Source organism: Anopheles nili, chromosome 2 (genome assembly GCF_943737925.1).
Source record: "Anopheles nili chromosome 2, idAnoNiliSN_F5_01, whole genome shotgun sequence".
Taxonomy (NCBI): Eukaryota; Metazoa; Arthropoda; class Insecta; order Diptera; family Culicidae; genus Anopheles; species Anopheles nili.
This window is the reverse complement of record NC_071291.1, coordinates 48,224,070-48,244,684: the sequence shown is the minus strand read 5'-3', so window position 1 is coordinate 48,244,684 and position 20,615 is coordinate 48,224,070. Positions and strand designations below refer to the sequence as shown.

At 35.1% G+C, this 20,615-nt stretch overlaps 1 protein-coding gene across 1 annotated transcript; it reads right to left on the bottom strand.

Annotated features, from left to right (window-relative positions):
* Positions 1-1,422: 1,422 nt before the first annotated feature.
* LOC128724719 (transmembrane protein 132E) lies at positions 1,423-18,814 on the bottom strand. The gene is made up of 13 exons (XM_053818444.1): positions 18,775-18,814; positions 5,932-6,841; positions 5,667-5,849; positions 5,336-5,573; positions 5,119-5,262; positions 4,756-4,958; positions 4,359-4,680; positions 4,048-4,295; positions 3,785-3,977; positions 3,105-3,714; positions 2,797-3,025; positions 2,578-2,698; positions 1,423-2,388 (listed from the first exon to the last, which is right to left on the bottom strand). Exons 1-13 carry the CDS (start codon positions 18,812-18,814, stop codon positions 1,423-1,425), a joined length of 4,407 nt encoding a protein of 1,468 aa, XP_053674419.1.
* Between the last annotated feature and the right edge of the window lie 1,801 nt (positions 18,815-20,615).

The following is a 20,615-nucleotide window of genomic DNA, read 5'->3' as shown; positions in this document are numbered from 1 at the left end:
GTTAAAGGTAACGTGGGAAAACAGCCATGGGTTGTTTAATTTAATTATGAAGTAACAATATTAAAACATTAATTTCACGTTTAGATTGTGTTTAATCAGTCAGTTGAACGAAACTATGTTTGAAAATCAAGCTGAGATCATATAAAAACAAAATTAAACGGCAGAAAGATGAACGTACGGTCAGAGAAATCCTAGATATAATTACAATATGAAGGATTACAATGGGATGATAATCGCAATTATATGATTCATATACGATAATAAATCCCGTAGTATCAAACACGGGCGGGCACTGGTATGATGATAAATGCTACTACACTATGCTATGCTAGGCGATATGGCACCCAATAACCATAAATAACTTCTTCAAAAAGATGTCTAAGCATGACGCATCACAATCACTGATTGTGGTCACTTTGTACGGACGTTTTGTAATTTTACCACTTTCGAAATCCCGGTGAAGATTGCTATATTTTTGCAGCGGTATGAGGCAGATGTTGCGCTGGTACAATTAAACGAAGCCTTATCTGTTCCTCTTTATGCGTACGATTCACTCAAATGTTCAAAAAATTGCTCAAAGTTAGGATCTTTTATGTCAGGAATGCACGATGGACTGGCAAGAGGAGATTTTGCAACGTTCCGATACTGCTGCTGGAACGTAGACAATATTTCGCGAATCTTTGCAATGATCTCTTGCACTCAGGCGTTCGATTCCTGAAAAAAAAAATATTTTATTATTTTATCTTCTATGATTTCATATGACTGTCAATTTGTTAACATAACGGTATCAATGGTGTTGCAATATAGAGTTACTTCATAATACCAATTGCAATTAAAAATCATTTTCCCAGCCAACCATATTCAATCATCACTAGAGAAATATAAAAATTCATCAAAATGAAAAATAATTAAGCAATTTTTTCGATTTCAACAACCCATACATTGGTGAACAAGCAGGAGGTGGCGCGATACCGATAAGACGCACGGATTTTAAAAACTTACTGCTACAAAAATAAGGAGCAGTCAGTCTCGCGGCTGTGTAATATTTCGTAAAAAATGTCATGTACTATGAAAAAAATAATTGGAAACCTTAAAGTTTTGGTCATGCCATAAGTTCAAAGATATTATCCTACATTTCCTCAAAATTTAGCCGTGACCAACTAGAACATGAAAGGCAATACTTGAATTAAAATATACATACACTGCAATATACACTGCAGATTGTGACATCAGTAACAAAACGTCAACATAAAAAGTACAGCACCCATTTGTAAATGTAGTTTTAAGTTACAATTTTCCAAGCGCTGTTCAAGGTAATGTAAAATTGTTGATTAAAATGTAAATTGTATTGCATTGTTCAAGGAAACGTTAATTTTATTGAAAATGTATGGATCGATAATTGACCGAATTGGTAGTTTGTTTTTATGATGTTTTATTACAAACCTTTAGATTGTCGAAATAATGCATGATTTGTTCATAATCCATATCAAGGTCATCCAGCCCAAGGCTTTCTCCGGGAGCTAACTCGCTATCTGGTGTATTTGAAAACATTGGATTGCCGACCACTGTTGGTTTTTTGGTGGTTTTTTTAGATACAGCATTCTGAAACTCAGTTTGGGATGGATCGTTCATTTTTCCACCGTCCTCCATCGTACTCAAACTTTTATTTTGACAGAGCTGGTTCAATGGCCGCATGAAACCTCCGTCATCGTCGGATGAACCCCCGCAATCTTGTTGAGATTCAGTACAGCGAGGAAAATTCACTTCACATGTACTGTCTTGCAATGTTTGGTTTGATTGTAGATTCCGTAGCTGTTGCTGATTCTGCTGATTGCAGCCAGCGCTATCTCCACCACCGTACACTTTGCATATCGATGTTCTAGAGCTATCAAATGGTTGATGATATTTATGATGATTATTAATAGTATCAAATTTGAATGCTGTCTGTTGGGCATTATGTTGCTCTACTAAGCGTTCGGCCATATGTAGCTCTTTTGAGTGTCGATGTTCTTCGTGATTCGTGGTGCTATTTTCCTTGTTGTCACTATTCGAGTGTGGTATGACTGCGAATCCCATGTTCTCAAACGAATGTGGTGATCTGTTTGCTATGGCTCTTCTAGTTATAGCTGGTTGAATTGCTGCATATTGTGTGCCTTGCGATGAATCTTCGTTGCTATATAAAGCTAAATTTATCTGTTGTTGGGTGTAATTTATATTGCGTTGTTGCAAGCCGGGAACATTTTGAAGTTGTATATCAAAAGCAGGATTCGTAGCTGAGCACCCGGTATTAGCCATGCCGCTAAGAGCCGTGCCATTGCTATTTCTGGCATGACGATGATTGTATCGTTTTGCACCTCTAAACTGGGAAACAGTCTGTAGAGGCAGTTGCTGCATGTAAATTGAGATATAAAATTAAATAATAATAATAAGTATTATTAATTATTATATTATTATTTATCAAATTAATAATTTTGTATTATTCAAAATATGGAAAATTGTTTTTAACTCGGATAAAATTGAATATATTCCCTTGTTTCATAATGAAACTGTAAAACTAAAATCATATACGTATATTACCCGACTTGGAGCATGAGCTGTAACTCCAATATTACGATGCGGTGGAACCGGTGGTCGGTATTCTATACGATCTACAACTGTTGTTGCTATACTATGTTGCGGTAGTGAAGAAATATCGTCACTAAAATACATAATGTTTATAATAAAATAAGTAGATATCATGGTTTAAGATTTCAAAGGTAAACATCTTCTTTTACTACAATAACATTTACAACTTACTTAGCGATACGGTGGACACGATCACGTTTGTTATAAGTACAGGAATTGACGGGTACTATTGATTCCTCAATCGGCCCAAATCCAACACGACTGTTTCGCAAAGGTATAGCCACGTTAGACGGTAATTGAATGTGATTAGGATTATCAAAGCTATTTATTTGAATAATGCGTTCATCTGGGTCTCCGTATTTGGCATTCATTGGATTGTTAATGATGTGCATTCGCGAATCTAAAAAATAGAAAGAAAAAACAAAGTTCTTTTTATACCAAATACATCATACTACTCCGCCTAAAATCAAATCATTTACCTTTGTAATTTGTTCCCACTTCATTCTCCGGATTCGATCGATCCAACGTCGCTCTACCTAGCCACACCCAGTCATGTGCGTTGGTAGCACACGATTCGTTTCCTTTCCCGGTATCAAAAACAGTGCAATTACCCATACCATCACGCACACTAGCATCTCCATGGGCATCGATCGTTACTGGTCGGTATTTCGATGCATATACAATACATGATACGACAAACACAGCAATAGCCAAACAAAATGCCGTTAAAACGACGTACATGCCAATTTCTAGAGTTGATGCATCACCGTGTACCAGGCTTTTATTCGACGAAAATACTCCAACCATCCCACTATTACTACTAATTATACCACCACTGCTGCTGCCCCGATGATGCTGTCTTGATGATTGAACGACTGCTGCCGTTTCATGACCATTATCGTCTTTCAACGGGATGCCAATTAAAATATCTTCTAAATCGTTCAATTCTCTTCCAGATTTGTTGCGATCTCGCCCAGCAACACCATCATTTTGTACCGTATCTGGCCTAGTATTCATATCCGACGCACTGAAATCAACTTGCACTGATGCAAGAGCGCTGATGAGCGGACCGATAGAGGATTTCATTCCCTGTAAAATTGAAAATTTTTAAGAAATAATTTTGATATTCGATGGCATGCAACACATTTATGCTACGGACCTGTTTCGAAACTGGCATATTTCGTCGAAGACGACATTCTTCGGATAATAGCAGTGTAACACGTAGTAATTCTCCATTTCCTTCACCAACAGCAATTACCCGCGGATGATGGGATGCAAGCATTGGTGCAAAGGCTACCACTTCGGTATCGAGACTCTCCACCAACAAGAAGTAATCATCTACCGAAATGTCCCTATCGGCCATTAAATATATTGAATAAATAATGTGTATTGCATTTGGATTAAGAATTTTCATAGGCAAACCTGAGAGGAGTTCGAGATCCATCAGAAAATTCAAGATCGATGTCCAGCAACCCTTCTTGATATTGTGCCGTTAGTTTACGAGTTACTGATGTTTCAGCAACATAGCCATTTTCGATTGAACCATCGCTAGAAATCGCTAGTTGTAATCCCGAAACAACCTTTACTAACAACCTAGTAATGGTCACTTTATCACTACCCACACGCACTTCCCGTGCTCCTATTACTCTTCCATTGATAGGAGAAAGAACCTGGAATACACATCAACGAAATATAATCTACTATAATAGCCATCTACAATCAAGTACTTTTACCTGAACATCCGTACGGCCCATAGCACGACCCTGAAGGGTTCGTCCTTTTAACGTTGCAATTTTTGGATCAGCAACTCGCAATAGTGACTGAACTAAATCCGTCACTCGTAGGCCTGTTCGACGTGAAATTAAATAGCTAACACGTCCCGAATCCTGATCCACTGCCAAGAACCTTGCATATACTTCCACTGGACTTTGCTGATACCTGGCTCGACATATGCTTCGATCCGATGGAACGCCGTTTATAAAATCGTCACCATGATGGCCCCAGCCTCCGCTGCCATAGGCTCGCTTTTTGCGTCGTTTTGTTTTACCATTCGTGCTGAAATAAACCATTTTCAACGATCATCACTAGTCGCCCACCAATCCATGCCGATGGCTTTTATTCTTGGCTTACGTGCTGTGATCCTCAGGAATTTTCCAACCTTTGATTTGCGACAGGCGAAAATCTGCTACAGATACCTCAAGAGGGAACTCTGGCATCCATACTGTAAATCGTGCCACTCCAGTATATGTTCCATATTTAACCAATATTGATGCATTTGATGATCCCCGCACTTCAGAGCCATCAACATACACAGAGCTGCATGATGATGACACCTATAAAAATTTATTAGACAAAATTGGTCGAGAAAATTATTCACGTGAAATACATTTTTATTTAAATTTTAAACTATCATCCATCATGTACAATAATAGATTTAATACATCTAAATCAATACATTTTACATTGGTTATATGTTTCAATCAAATCATTTACCTTTATCACGCTCTCATCTTCGGTCTGACATGAGCTCTGTAAAGTTACGTCGGCTACCTTACCAGCCTGCGATACAATGAATACTTTCATTACTTGCGAAACTTGTCTTCCAGTTAATACAGCCGTATTCATCAACTCCCAATTCTATGGTCAAAAATATCAGTTAATTGAAAAATTATACATACTTTACAAAATGTCTTTAATTAACAAATACAACCTTCGCAATTGGCAGCACTGCTTGTATATCATCCTTTTGTATTTCGACTTTTGCAACAATCTTTTTACGACTTTCGTCTTGTATGCCAGTGCTGCTTGGTGTAGATTCAGCCGATAGCACTGCTTTCATTTTCGGTCCATCATGCACATAGCTAACTGACCAAATGATCCTGCCACCATCCCAATACTCCTTGGTATCATTAGATACTTCCAATAACCAAGAAAACACTTCCACAATACTTAAAATATAACGTCAAAAAGCGAGAATAATATTATTTGAAGTTAATAATGCACATACACGGATTAAAGGTTGTTCTATTCACATTTCTTACCTATTGCCAGATGATAAATCATCAGAACGAACTGCACTGGCGGGGCTGTCTGGATCCTGATCCTTACGAAAGGCTGTAACACGAGCCACGGTGTGTTTTGAGTTTTCCTTTTCAACTGAAACATTCCATTCATCAGATGTTGCCACCGCTCCTAGTATACGCATACCAGCCTTAACCCGTGCTCTGTAATATATTCACCAAAACATTTTCAGCAAATTTGTAAAAACAAATATTAACAGAACATTTTTAAACAACAACAACCTACCTTACAATGAATACTGCAATATTTTGTCCTTTCTCTGGATGTAAAAATACAGGAACGTGGATTTTTGACAGCGGATACAACGGTTGTTGGGGTATCATCATTGTTAACGTCTCATCAGCGCGTAGCTCTTTATAGGGCAGCTGAGATTGACTCAAAGGAATTTTGGCGAAAGGTGTTAATGGTTGAATTTGTACTTTTGGCTCGCAAAGTTCCGGACTACGGGCGGGAGGCTCGAACACACTGTAAGACACTTGCACAATTCGCTGAGGGCTTTTTGGCGGAGATCCAACAGGACGTCCTTCTCTCTCGGGTGGGGGCAATGGAGGCCACCAATTTGAAGGTATAATAACTTCAGCAACGCATACACCATCTTCACCCTCCGGCATACAACGACCTTTAAGTGGCGTCCTGTTACCCATGGAAGCATGCAGCAAAACACATATTTTTTGTCGTTGCAAATGACCACCAGGGTCCGCACCAGCGTGAAATAGAACACGAAGGACTGGGGAATCCCGAGTAACCGTGTTCCTTACGACATGGGCTGAAATGTCCAAATGAAGACTCGATTGTTGCTGTAAGTCCATTAATGCTGCAGTCGTATTCTGGGTAGAACTTCCCTCGACCGCGGCCTCAAGAATGTCTGGTACGATGTAGCGTGCGGGGACTGTTTGTTTCGTCGAAAACGGTCCATAACTCGCACGTACCGAAACAGGTTGACTAGTTTGTACAACTGTAAATCGATCCACCGAAAGTACCGATTCGATACTGTTCGATCGCGTCTTGCTGTTACTTGATATTGCAGTCGATGCAACTGATACCAAAGCACTTTGTCGTGGGGAATGTTTTAGAAAAAAACCACTATCTGGAGTTTCGAAGTGTACTTCAACGGCAAACGAAAGGCTAAAAATTGCTGGAATGATATTTAAAAAAACATATAATATCATATATTTACGATTCATGTTCATATTTATCGTCATTTGAACAAAAAATTGTTTGATTTGATTGGTATGAATCATGTAGCACAAGTTCATATAGCAAAAAGAGTGACAAAAACATGTAACATAGAAACAGATCAAAGATTTATATTATGTATTGTTGTATATAACGGTGGTCCCGATAATACTGGTTTTTAGGAACAATAATAATACCATTTGTTTGTTAAATGTTGAAACTGTTCAGAGGTCAATCACTAAGCAAGTAAGGTTTAAAATTTTATGCCTAATTGGTATATATATATATATATATATATATATATATATATATATATATATATATATATATATATATATATATATATATATATATATATATATATATATATATTATATATATATATTTATATATCAGAATATTATTATTAGTGAGACAAATTGCTGTGAGAAATGAAGAACGATAGGGCATTATGAATTATTCATATTTTCTGCTTTTATATTTACTGCAAGTGAGTACCTTTACTTTATTCTTTCTATGTTTTTCTACAAAAGCTTGTGCCATTGCACCTCCGTGTTTCCGTGCTTTTATATCTTTTGCTTCTATGAGGCACTATTGCATTACAGCAAAACTCAAAAATTGTAAATTAAATATTTTATCATGATATACAACTTCTTCTTTTTTACTGGCCCGTTCACAATTGAGCACGTTGTAATGGCATGGCCTACCTTGCTATGCTTAGCCAAGGCTTTTATGACTTTTTAATTACTCGTTGCTGGATAGTCAGTCCTGCGTACGGATGGGATCCGACGAGGTTCGATTCCGATACTATCGTGTGTTTCATGATGTATCATGGATCATGATATGATGATCATGATATACAAACAAGTTTTAAAATAAATAACTCATTCACCAGAAACCTATAAGTTACCAGTAAGAAAATCGTAACAGAGGAATTAGAAGATGATCGACGAATAGAAGTGCTCAAATTGCATGAATAAATACCACAATGGAGCCAATATAGCAGGTTCCGAAATCGGTGCAGGAAATAGAAGTGACTAACAACAGTATAGCAGCCTGGATATCGGCAACAAAGTGTTCCCGATGGTATTTGATGAGGTTGCCAGTTTTATCTACGTGCAATTCACGTACAGTAATGCTTTGTCAAGGGTTCCATATTCTTTCTCCAAAAATGGAAAGCTGCCATATAACATTCTTTCTCCCCAACAATCAATAACATTGTTCAATCAATCAATAACGCTTCACTTGCACACATATTGTATGGTGAAGTATAAACTTTCAAGTTTGGAGCAAAACAGGATAATGATACATTCTTACATATCGGAATATCTACTCTGTAATACAAATATCGTCTAAATTTCTCAATTCAAATCTTATTCCCCTGTACATAGAGAAGTGAAAATTCGGTTTTCCAAATGGCTTCTAACTTGGTTGAAACATACCACAAAAGCGTCTTACTACTCGATGCAAAGTGTGACGAACTTTCATATAGAGATGAAAAATAGAGGGACTCTCATCTAACAACTGAAAATTAACACATTAGCTAAGAGCTATGTATTAACACTTTCCGTCCTCTATACATAGAGTGACGAAGACTCAGCTGCTGCGATAAAAAACTAAGAGGGGCTACCATAGAACCTCTATTTGAGTATTAAAAAATAGTTAATTCACATAAATGAAGTTCGATTCGACGGAAATCAGGTAAGGATGATTCGTCTTACTCAAAATATCATGTGTTACGTTACCACAGCGAAGATCAAACTGTAGCTCTCATACAAGCCACTCTTACCAGAATATTTGGAAAATATGTTCAAACACGAAAAATACAAATATAATTGATTGAACAGAATATAATTGATAAAATTACGCCGGATTCCAATGAAATGAGGCATAAAAGTCCATGTCCATGGAAAGTCCATACTCCATAATGAATGACTCCATTATGAATGGAGATGTTACAATTCTCCCAATAGGGAGCAACTGGGTGGGGACAATTCCATTCGGAATATTTGAAAACAATACTCAAAAATACAATTATTGTCCAATACTTCTAAAATTTGGCATGTACGCTTCAATTCAGTCCATTCTAAAAGCAGTAGAGTGTCAGCTTCCTCCATGTGAGAAGAGGGCTCCATGCTCAAACAACCCCCTTTGTTTTAAATGAACGAAAATCGTTCTAAATTTTCTTATTTTTGATTTTTATTAACGAGTGACTTTTACATCAGAGAGGCGAAGAATTGTCCGTTTCCGGTATAAAAATAATTTCTGAAAACTTCAAAAGACATCAACAAACGTTTTTATTTTACATCTTTTCTTTCTTCATCCATCGGTTTAGGCTTAGTGACTAAGAACTAAGAACTGCACTTAGAAATTTATCTCATTGTCTCTCAACGTATGCTACAATACGAATGTGAAAAATATTCTTCAGCATATAAATAATATTAGGTTTACACTATAATTCAATAACAATTTTTTTAATCATTGTGTTAAGTTACATTGCATTTAAAACAAAGTTTAAATAGAGAATTGAGATTTAGATATCATAAAGTAATAATTAAGAAGATGGAATGATGTTTAGAAAAGAAATAGCAATACAAGCGGACAATTTTTGCTACAGTGTAGGAAATGAAATAAAAGAAAGAGCAATAAATATAGAAGGAAAAAGAGTGAGAATAAAAAAGAGAAAACCAAAGAGAAGAAAAATCAATGAGGCAATAGGGGAACGATAGTTCGATAGCCGAGTATGTAGAGTAGTGGAAGTTGTGGCATAGGGAGACAAGGGAGGATATGATATTGATATGATATATTAATCAGGAAAAAGAAGTACGAATGCCACGATGCTCAAAAGGATAGATTTGTTAAAGAAGCAGTTCAGGAAAGTTTGCACAGTTTAGGTATAGCAAATTATATTAACTATTTCAAATTCGAAAGAGAAAGATTGGTAAAACAAAATAGAAAACATCAATGGATGAAGTTAAGAATTGAGAAAGTAGAATGAATACTGAAAGAAATTGAAAGAACACGAATAGACACATCCAGGATTGAATTCCATTGACACTAGCATTTGCAAAAATGTTCTTAATATTCCGTTAAACAACAACAACACCGTTAAGCAAAACTTATAATTCACGCAAAATAACGTAAAAACAACGAATACTCAAAATACTCTGCAATCAAACCACTCTGACATTTTTCTCACTGTTTAAGGATCGTAAGCATCAACAAAAAAATTTTAGCTCTACTCTTTCACTCCTTCAAGCGCTTCAGTGACGAGTGAGACAAATGACGATGATCGAATAGCACTATAACACTACATCAGCTGGTTTTGCGCTTACAGGCCCGCACCAAGGCAACTAAATAAAACACACCCAAAATGATTTCCATTTTGTATGGATTTGATTTACCATTCCCGAATCGTGTTATATTTTTAAAGAATTCAAGCGAGAAATGGAAACATTAATATTGAAATTACGAGCACAGCGAAAGGAAAACATCAAAACCGAGGATCGCATACCTCCTAGACTTATCAAGGAATTTCTTTACTGAGACGTAAAAAACGGTGCGAACGGTACAAATTTTGTTACAACAAACCGCGCCGAAAAGCCCAATGAACAATCACGGGGAATTGTGGTCGGTAAACTATGCTTTGAGCGATTTTCATGCAATCTTTACTACTACTACAAGATTACTACATCTATTCCAATCTCTCCGAATGATATATCGACGAAAAAAGGTTTAGCTCGAGCAGGATAAGCATTACATTGTTTCTTCATAGAACTTTGATGTTTCAAATAAGTTTTATATGCCTTTGCTTATGGTTTTTATTGACGCTGTAATGATTGCGCATATGATATGTACAGCGCATGAGTAGTGAGGTTTTTTATTTCTTCTTTCGAAAAATTTTATAACGTTAAGATACAAGAATCTAGATTCCTTGGTTCTCCTGTATTATTCGGAGGTTTTGCGGTGTTTTCTCCTAAACCTGAATTATTTACAAAACCAGCAATATATGTCTTTTGCAGTGAAAAAAAAACTGGGATTAAAAAAACACACTGAAGTACAATTCAAATATCTAATTTATTTGTGTCATATAAAAGACGGAACGGACACGAAAATCAAAACTCTTCTTTCTTAATTACAGAAACATATTCAAAAACTTCAACGTTCAAACAGTAATTCACAGAATACCATCGTATCCTAAATCTACGTCATGACAAAGTTATGTTAGAGCAAGACATGAGAGGTAAACTGATTTTTCGTGTCACCACAAGGGCATTTGTAGAAGCCAAAAATTATATTTCAGGCCTTGCTGGCTTTGTGGTAAGCTACAATGGGGTATGATTATACATACATCGCACATTAGTGTACTTCGTGTGGAACACTAGGTCACCGTAAGAGCACTGTCGAAATTCATAACATAAAAAAATCAACATAGTCGTATTCGCAAAATATAAACAAAATAAAAATAAAACCGTCTTAGCGGATGCGTTTTAGCCACAGAGAGCAGTTCTATAACGTTCTGTTTTAAGGTATCCAGTTATGGCAATAAATAATAACAATAGATTTATTACTTAAAAAAATATTCGATACATTCAAAAAGGGATGGATGACAATCAGCAAAAATCTATTTACAAATATTTTACCTCCTAGCTGATAAACCCGATTTCATGCGGGTCGACGCAGTTTAAGGAAACATAAATTGACATTTTTACGTATGCTGGTGTCATTCATTCTTTAATATGTATATTCTTTTTTTCTTACATAGTTGTATTCATTATATATATATATATATGTGCCTATGCGCGCGCTTCAATGGGGTTTCCACTGAACCGATTTGCACCAAACTTGGTACATAGGTGCATAATGGTCTCGGATTTAGGCGTTTGTTTTTTTTTTTTTAGAGCCCCCCAAAAGGGGGGCTCCCATACAACCCCAATTCGCGAATATTCATTTAAAAATACAAATGATGCCCGATTAAGCTGAAATTTGGTACATAAATGTTTCATTACTTTAAACGAATACTGGCAAAATATCAGCCTCCTGAATGCAGAACAAAGGGGGGCTCCCATACAACCCCTGCTTCCAAAAAGTGATTATTATTCGCTTAAAATTATAGTCGTAGCCCGATTTTGTTGAAATTTGGTGCATAAACGTTTCATTACTAAAAACTAATACTCGCAAAATTTGAGCCATTTCAATGGGGAACAAAGGGGGGGTCCCATGCAAACCCCCCCTTCTAAAAATGAATATTATCCGCTTAAAATTATAAATGACGCCCGATTTGGCTGAAACTTGGTACATAGATGTTTTATTACTTTAAACAAATACTGGCAAGATTTCAGCCTCCTCAATGAAGAAAAAAGGGGGGCTCCCATATAAACCACCTCTACCCCCCCCCCCCCCCCCCATCTAACAAATCTATATCACTAAATCACTAAATCTAAATCACTGAACCGATTTGCACCAAACTTGGTACATAGGTGCATAATGGTCTCGGATTTAGGCGTTTGATTTTTTTTTTTTAGAGCCCCCCAAAAGGGGGGCTCCCATACAACCCCAATTCGCGAATATTCATTTAAAAATACAAATGATGCCCGATTTAGCTAAAATTTGGTGCATAAACGTTTCATTACTAAAAATCAATACTCGCAAAATTTGAGCCATCTCAATGGGGAACAAAGGGGGGCTCCCATACAAACCCCCCCTTCTAAAAATGAATATTATCCGCTTAAAATTTTATATGACGCCTGATTTGGCTGAAATTTGGTACATAGATGTTTCATTGCTTCAAACAAATACTGGAAAAATTTGAGCCTCCTCAATGAAGAACAAAGGGGGTCTCCCATACAACCCCCCCTCCAAAAAGTGAATATTATCCGTTAAAATTATAGGCGTTGCCCGATTTTGCTGAAACTTGAAGCATAAACGTTTCATTACTAAACAGTTATACTCGCGAAATTGGAGCCATCTCAATGAGGAACAAAGGGCGGCTCCCATACAATCTCCCCCTATAAAAAATGAATATTATCCGCTTAAAATTATAAATGGCGCCCGATTTGGTTGAAATTTGGTACATAGATGTTATATTAGTTTAAATCAACCCCGGCAAAATTTCAGCCTCTTCAATGAAGAACAAAGGGGGGCTGTCATACAACCCCCCCCCCCCACCCCCACCCCCACCCCGTTTAACAAATCATAAAATATCACTTTGAAGTACATATGTCGTCGAAATCAACTATAATTTTATCACTTAATACAAAGACTTTCTAAATTTCAGTTCTACAAGCGGATAACCAAATGGTTGTCCCTCTCCCTCTACCAAATACATAAAAAATATTGAAAAATACACATGGCATCCAATTCGATTGAAACACGCTACAAATGCTTCTTCCTATTCATAACGCGACGAAGATTTATTTACGCCAGTGGGAAACAAAGGGAGGTTTCCAAAGAACCTCCTGTCTGTATTACCAAGAAAATAATGAGGATGATTCTGTTTACACAAAATTTTAAAAACAAGAGCTCCCATACGAGCTCTTCCTATTAGAGTATTGGAAGATATGGTCAAGCATGGCAATCATGTCTTATTTAAATGAATTGAGGCAAATTCTTAAAAATGTCAATATTTACTGGAAAATTAGAATGGGACGTTGCAGCTCTCCCGGTTGGAGACAAATTCGTGGAAGGGCATACAATCCCTGCTCGGAATATTGAAAAAAAAATGCCCAAAGTAACAAATATCGTCAAATTTAACAACAACTTTTCATGTACGCCTTAACACAGTCTATACAACAAGTTATAAAATATTATATTCTGCAATGCGGAAATGGGTGGATGGAAATCTAATTTATTGTTATGTTCAAATATCGCTCAATGATAAAAATGGTTTTTTGTTCATTCTTTTTTACAAGTGACTTTTACATTATGGTCGGAAAAGGAATTTCCATTATCAGAATAAAAGAAATTAACAAAAATGTAAAGTCGTCAACAAACAGTCCAGTTTCCTGCAACTTTTCTCTCTTCAAAAATTTATTTAGACACTAAACTGGGCTTAGAAAGTCAACTCATTTTCTTCTCATGCATGTTTACATTTAAAAGTGTACAATATTTTGCAACACATAGCGCTATGCCGTTATTCAGTAAGATTCAGTTTTTAATTGTGTTGAGTAGCGTTGGAAATGTGGTTGGTGTAATAAATTTAAATATCGATTTCAGAGCGTAATGCTTACAAACATGAAATGAAGTTTTGAAAGAGAACAGCAATACAGATCAAATATAAAGGAAAATGGAAAACTGTTTCCAGGTAGCTTCAGTGACAAAATAAGAATAAGTGTTAGAAAAGTAGAAAGATTTTGAACGTCATACATGCTCAGGATGGAACAACATGCTACATTTCCTCATTGCTATGTAAATAAATTTATGTGACGGATCCAAGACAAATGATACTGTATAAAAAAGTATTTCCGAAAGAATTAAAGAGGAAAACACAAGGCATAAAAAATATGTTTTACTAATTTGATGACGTGCAAAATGCGAAAGATTATGAAGCTAAATGGAAGTTGTGAAACAACAAGAGAAGAAAGGATTTTATAAAAAAAATCCTTTTCTTGAAAAAAATCCTTTTCTTCATAGCTAAGATGGTTAAAAGGCTCAATTTGTTATAAAACAGTGAACGATATTTTGAAAGAGCCAGGTACAACCAATTGGAAGGGATATGCCAAGAGGACCAGCGAGAGATGAATTGATTGAAATAGAAAACCTTCAAAGACGAAGCCAGGAATAACGTTTATTTTTTTGTTATTCATTAATGACGGCCAGGCCGTATTGCTTATAACTATTATCTTAAGTCTAAACTTAAAGTTAACTGCAATTCACATTGGTTGGAAGACATTTCCTTCTCCGAACCGTGAAAGGGCACCTTATCCCAGGTGTACGCGGTTGAGAATAACGTTTATAGAATGAATACAACTAAATAAGAAAAAAAAAATGCACATCAAAAATTGAATTACCCAAGCATACGTAAAAATGCCCCTTTATTTTTCCTCAAACTACGTCGACCCGAATGAAATCGGGTTTATCAGCCAGTATATATATATATATATATATATATATATATATATATATATATATATATATATATATATATATATATATATATATATATAAAATATATATATATATATATATATATATATATATATATATATATATATATATATACAGATATATATATATATATATATATATATATATATATATATATATATATACAGATATATATATATATATATATATATATATATATATATATATATGTATATATATATATATATATATATATATATATATATATATATATATATATATATATATATATATATACAGATATATATATATATATATATATATATATATATATGTATATATATATATATATATATGTGTGTATATATATATATATACATATATATATATATATATATATATATATATATATATATATATATATATATATATACATATATATATATATATATATATATATATATATATATATATATATATATATATATATATATATATATATACGTGATTCCTAGCTTCGTCTTCGAAGGTTTTCTATTTCGTTTAATTTATCTTTCTCTGTTGCTCTTGCATTTTCAAACTATCCTTTTAACTATCTTAGCTATCAAGGAAACGATTTAATATCAGATTTATTCTTTTCTTGTCGTTTCGCAACTGCCATTTATCTTCATAATCTTCGTTTCGTATAATCAAGTCATTCTTACCTAAATTTTTCTACCTAATCTTTCGCGTCATGAAAGCAGTAAAACCTATTTCTTAAGCCTAGTATATTCTAATTTAACTCTTTCGAAAACCCTTTTTTACCCACTATCATTTTTCTTGGATCCGTCATATTAATTTATTTACATAGCAATGACGAAAAGTAGCATGTTATTCCATCCTGAGCATGTATGAGATTCAAAATCTTTCTACTTTTCTATTTCATATTCTTATTTCGTCACTTAAGTTGCCTGGAAACAATTTTTCATTTTCCTTTATGTTTCATCTATATTGCTGTTCCATTTCAAAACACCATTCCATGTTCGTAATCATTACGCTCTGAAACCCATATTTACATTTATTACACCAATCACATTTCCAACGTTACTCAACACAATTAAAAATTGAATCTTACTGAATATAGGCATAGCGTGTGTGTTGCAAAATATTTTACACTTTTAAATTACAACATGCGTGAAAAGAGAAAGAGTTGAGTGTAAAACACTCAAGTTTAGTACAGTTTAGTGTCTAAATAAATGGTAGAAGAGAGAAAAGTTGTAGGAAACTGAACTGTTTGTTGACGTCTTTGCATTTTTGTGAATTTCTTTTATTCTAAAAGAGGCAATTCCTTTCCCATCCCAACATTTGTATCGCTTAACGATTTTTGAACATTCCAATAAATTAGGTTTGCATCCCTCCATTTCCATTCGCATTGGAGAATCTGATACTTTGCTACTTCTTGCATGGACTGTGTTACAGGCGTACATGAAAAGTTGTAGTAAAATTAGACGATATTTGTTATTTTGGGCATTTCTTTTGTTCAATATTCCAAATAGGTATTGTATGCCCTCCCACCAATTTTGTTTCCAATTGGTATGGTTGACCATATTTTCCAATACTCTAATAGGAAAAGCGTGTATGGGAACTCTTGTTTTTAAAATTTTGTGTAAAAATAATCATTCTCATCTAAATTCATTCGGACCTAGCTTTATTGCTATGACCGTATTATTATTTTTTGGTAATGCGTACATAAATCGCACCTGCGTGCATGAATTGTTGTCGCACTTTGAATAATAAGAAACATTTCTACCATGTTTCAATCGAATTGGAAGCGATATGTATTTTTAATCATTTTTCTATGTTTGGTGAAGGGGGAGTGACAACTATTTGATCCTCGCTTGTAGAACTAAAATTTTAAAACTAATTGTATAAGGTGATAAAATTTGAGTTGATTTCGACGACATTTGTCCTCTGAAGTGAATATTTTATGACGAAAAGATATACCAAATCTGGAAACTTATACTTCATCACATATTGTATAGAGTGTTTTAAGAAACGCACACGCAATGTTTAGGTCAAATCAGATGTCATTTGTATTTACAACGATTTTCAATTACCGTGAGAGAGAATATATGGGAGACCTCCTTCTCTTTTCAACCTTGTAGGGGGCAGGAGGGTTTAGCTTTTTTTACAAACAGGTTTATAAAACATGTTCAGACAAATTTGTGATCATTTGAATTTTGTAAAGCCACTAATAGACCTACATATTGTTTCATGAGAAGAGCAGTGAGATGTATAGAAGATGCCCGTTTTTTCTTTGTGGTAGCTGAAGCATTAGTTTCTGCTCCAAAAAATTTAAAGATATATGTTTGCCGAATTGCGGATATTTCTGTTGTCATTTGTATTTGTAAACGAATATTATAGACTGTTCAACTCGTGGTTGTATGGAAGCCCCCTTTTTTATTCGGGGTGGTGGAAAGTTTTGATACTTTTGCAAAATATCATAAAGCATGCGTGCTAAATTTCGGCCAGATCTGTGTTTCGTTGTATGGGAGCCCCCTTTGTTGCACATTCAGAAGGCTAAAACTTTACCAGTTTTAGTGTTAAGTAATGAAACGCCTATTCACCAAATTTCAGCCAAATCGTGCATAATCTATAATGTTTAGCGAATAATATTTACTTTTGAGGGAGGGGGGGGGGGGGGTGTATGGGACCCTTTTTGTTGCTCATTGAGAAGGCTAAAATTTCGTCAGTCTTAGTTTTTAGTACAGAATTAATCACAACTATTGTGATGACGTTATTTCTCTCCTTGTAGGTTTACAGGAAGCATACTTGAATCATAAATACAACAATTGAGATTCTAGGACATACAATCGTTGCTGCTTGAAATGGACGGTTGTATCCAGTGTATTTTACTGTAAGGCATATGATTCTAGATAATCGAGCCTATAAAGAATTGGTCAACCTTTGAATATTTTAGAAGTGACTCTTTGGAGTATTCAAATATAGAAGGCTACATCCCATTTCGCAAAGAAGAAGGAGAAGGAGAAGAAAGAGAAGAGATTCTAGGACACGTTCTCCTTGGTTTGCGATTGACGATGTTCATTGGACATACGCTCATCGTTGTTATTTCCATTCAAAGATTTTGCCTGGTTTGGTTTTGTAAGAAACAAAGTTGCTTGGAAAGTTATTTAGTTGCCTCGCATTTTGCAACACCTAGTGAAGAAACTTGGCACCACAAGCAGCCAATAAACGACACGAAAAAAAGGCAGCTTCACAAAACTCAAATTTCAAATCCTGGCACAAACATCCTTCAGCGCTAATGCTAGTCGCAGACTGGTTTATGCTTTCGAATATGATATATTGAACAATTTTAAAATAGTAAGCGTTTAGATTAGCAAAATCAAGTAACCCTTAGTCTGTATATCGTGCATGCACCCCTAAGAAATATATGTAAGGCAATGGAGCATTCATTACAAAAACAAAATGCAATGAATTACAAATTTAAACAGCATAAGACAGAATTGAATCGAAAAAAGGAACCTACAACGTTATGGTTTATTTATCAAAAATTCATTTTAAACAAAACAGTATTTTAAACGAAATCGGTTCGGGCACTAGAAGAAACGCTAACTACCAATTATACGAAGAAACATTTTTATGTTCATACGATTCATCGATACAACAATCTGATTTAGTTCATAGATTGAATTTTATTATAAAAACTTATCTCAACATGTTGTACAGTCGTGTTTCGTTTCACAACGTATAATTTGTTGCTATTTTTCTAGCATGACAACAGTAAACACAATTGCTTCATTTACTTACCTAGTAATGTTAACGATCCTATGATCCGCACGTGGTCCATGTTGTAGATTCTGTTTACACTTTTTTTTATAACTGTTTGTCTGTGTGAAATTTAGCTAACTTTACACTACTTTTTGGAATCCGTGCTTGATTAGTGGTTAACCCAAAGCGGGCAACCTTTTTTCGTATGTTTTCCTTTCACCACCTGCTTTCACATTGTTAAAAAAAATAATAGTTGTACAAAACATATTTTCCAAATACGACATGTGTCCGATATGAATAATATCATACCAACATATGTAACTAAAAGTGGAACAGTTAAAACTAATTGGTATGTTATGCTCATGAATAAATCTGCAAAGCTCCTTTTACTATGTTTCAGTATAGATACGTCTTTTTATCACAACCATAGGTACACACACACCTTTCTCAAACACATTTTTTAACGCATGCTGAATTCTAACCGTGTTTGGAATACTGCTATATCGATGTTCGTGCGCATACATTATTTTCTCTCTTTCTCAAGATGCTCTCACAGCACTACATATATTGCTTGTTCTGTCGCTCCGTCATGATTCCCGAATCTATTTGTGATGAGAAGTGAATTTTCATCGATTTTTTTCTCTCCTGATTATGCGGCACTCGTTGAAGTGTATAGGCTCACTAACAAATCGATATTTTTTCTTATTCCTACGCAGCCAACATTGATATCTTTCGTTTCTTTCCATCTAACGGGGATCGTTCTTGCTACATGCACAGATTCAAGGCTTCTTATTCTACAGCAGACAGTACGAAACTTCTCCATTCTTTCAAAAAATCTAGCACGAAACGCTACTTATCATGACTGTTTTGAATTTTATGGATACTGCCGTTCAACAAACATCGTATCACAACGTTAACTCTCATTAACCTTTAATTATGCTTTGCCATCTATTGTTGAATCCATTATCCAACCAAGCTATGGAGTTTTCCGGCAATAATAAATTTGGAAACTCAATGTTACTTCCCGATTGCAAGCATGTTAAGGCTGAACGACACACACGAAGACAACACCCAAACGAAATGAAACACTTGCCTAAGTAAATAGTAGGAAACCCAATTGGGCAACTAGGTAGAGAAAACAAAAAATGATATACGAATGAAACTGAATTTCGGATGTTGGTGGCCGTTTATCCCAGTCGAAATAACCACGGAAAGAATTAACTTGAAAAACACTGACATTTTCGTCGCCAAACAACTCTATGTGGATCTGCAGCAGCTTCTTGTTCAAACACGAGCGATATCAACTTTTGAACATGTAATCAACACTTTCTGGAACCAGTGAGATTTTTATTCGTTACAGCACATTCATTGCGTAAATTACGAGTTCGACGTACGAGAGTAACACTTTTTTGTTAAAGCGCTGTTCGTTCTCCTAACAGAATATTTATCACCAAACAAATTACAATTTCATATTACCGAGTAACAAATCTATTCCAATTCCCATCATATCTGACGAAATCTTCCTGAACGCCCACTGCTTACATCAAACAATGTTGCAAAAATCGTATTTCCACACTACGCACTTGTCAATCTTCGGGTAACAGGACAAACTTCGGGCGTAATTCGGAGAAAATTGCTTCGTATTTCGAAAGAAACAAAAAAATTAATGGGAGGTAACATGAGATGCTAGTGAAAAGGTGCATGCGTGTGTGGGTGTGTAACAAACGCAACAGAGAAACTATTCACAAGCGAAAACATGCCCACTTAGCGATTTACACTATTTTCACTCACAGTATTTTATCTTTTCAATCCTGATGAGAAACTTCAGTTCCTCAATATTTCATACTAGAACTTCTATCTGGGGATAAAATCCACAGAAC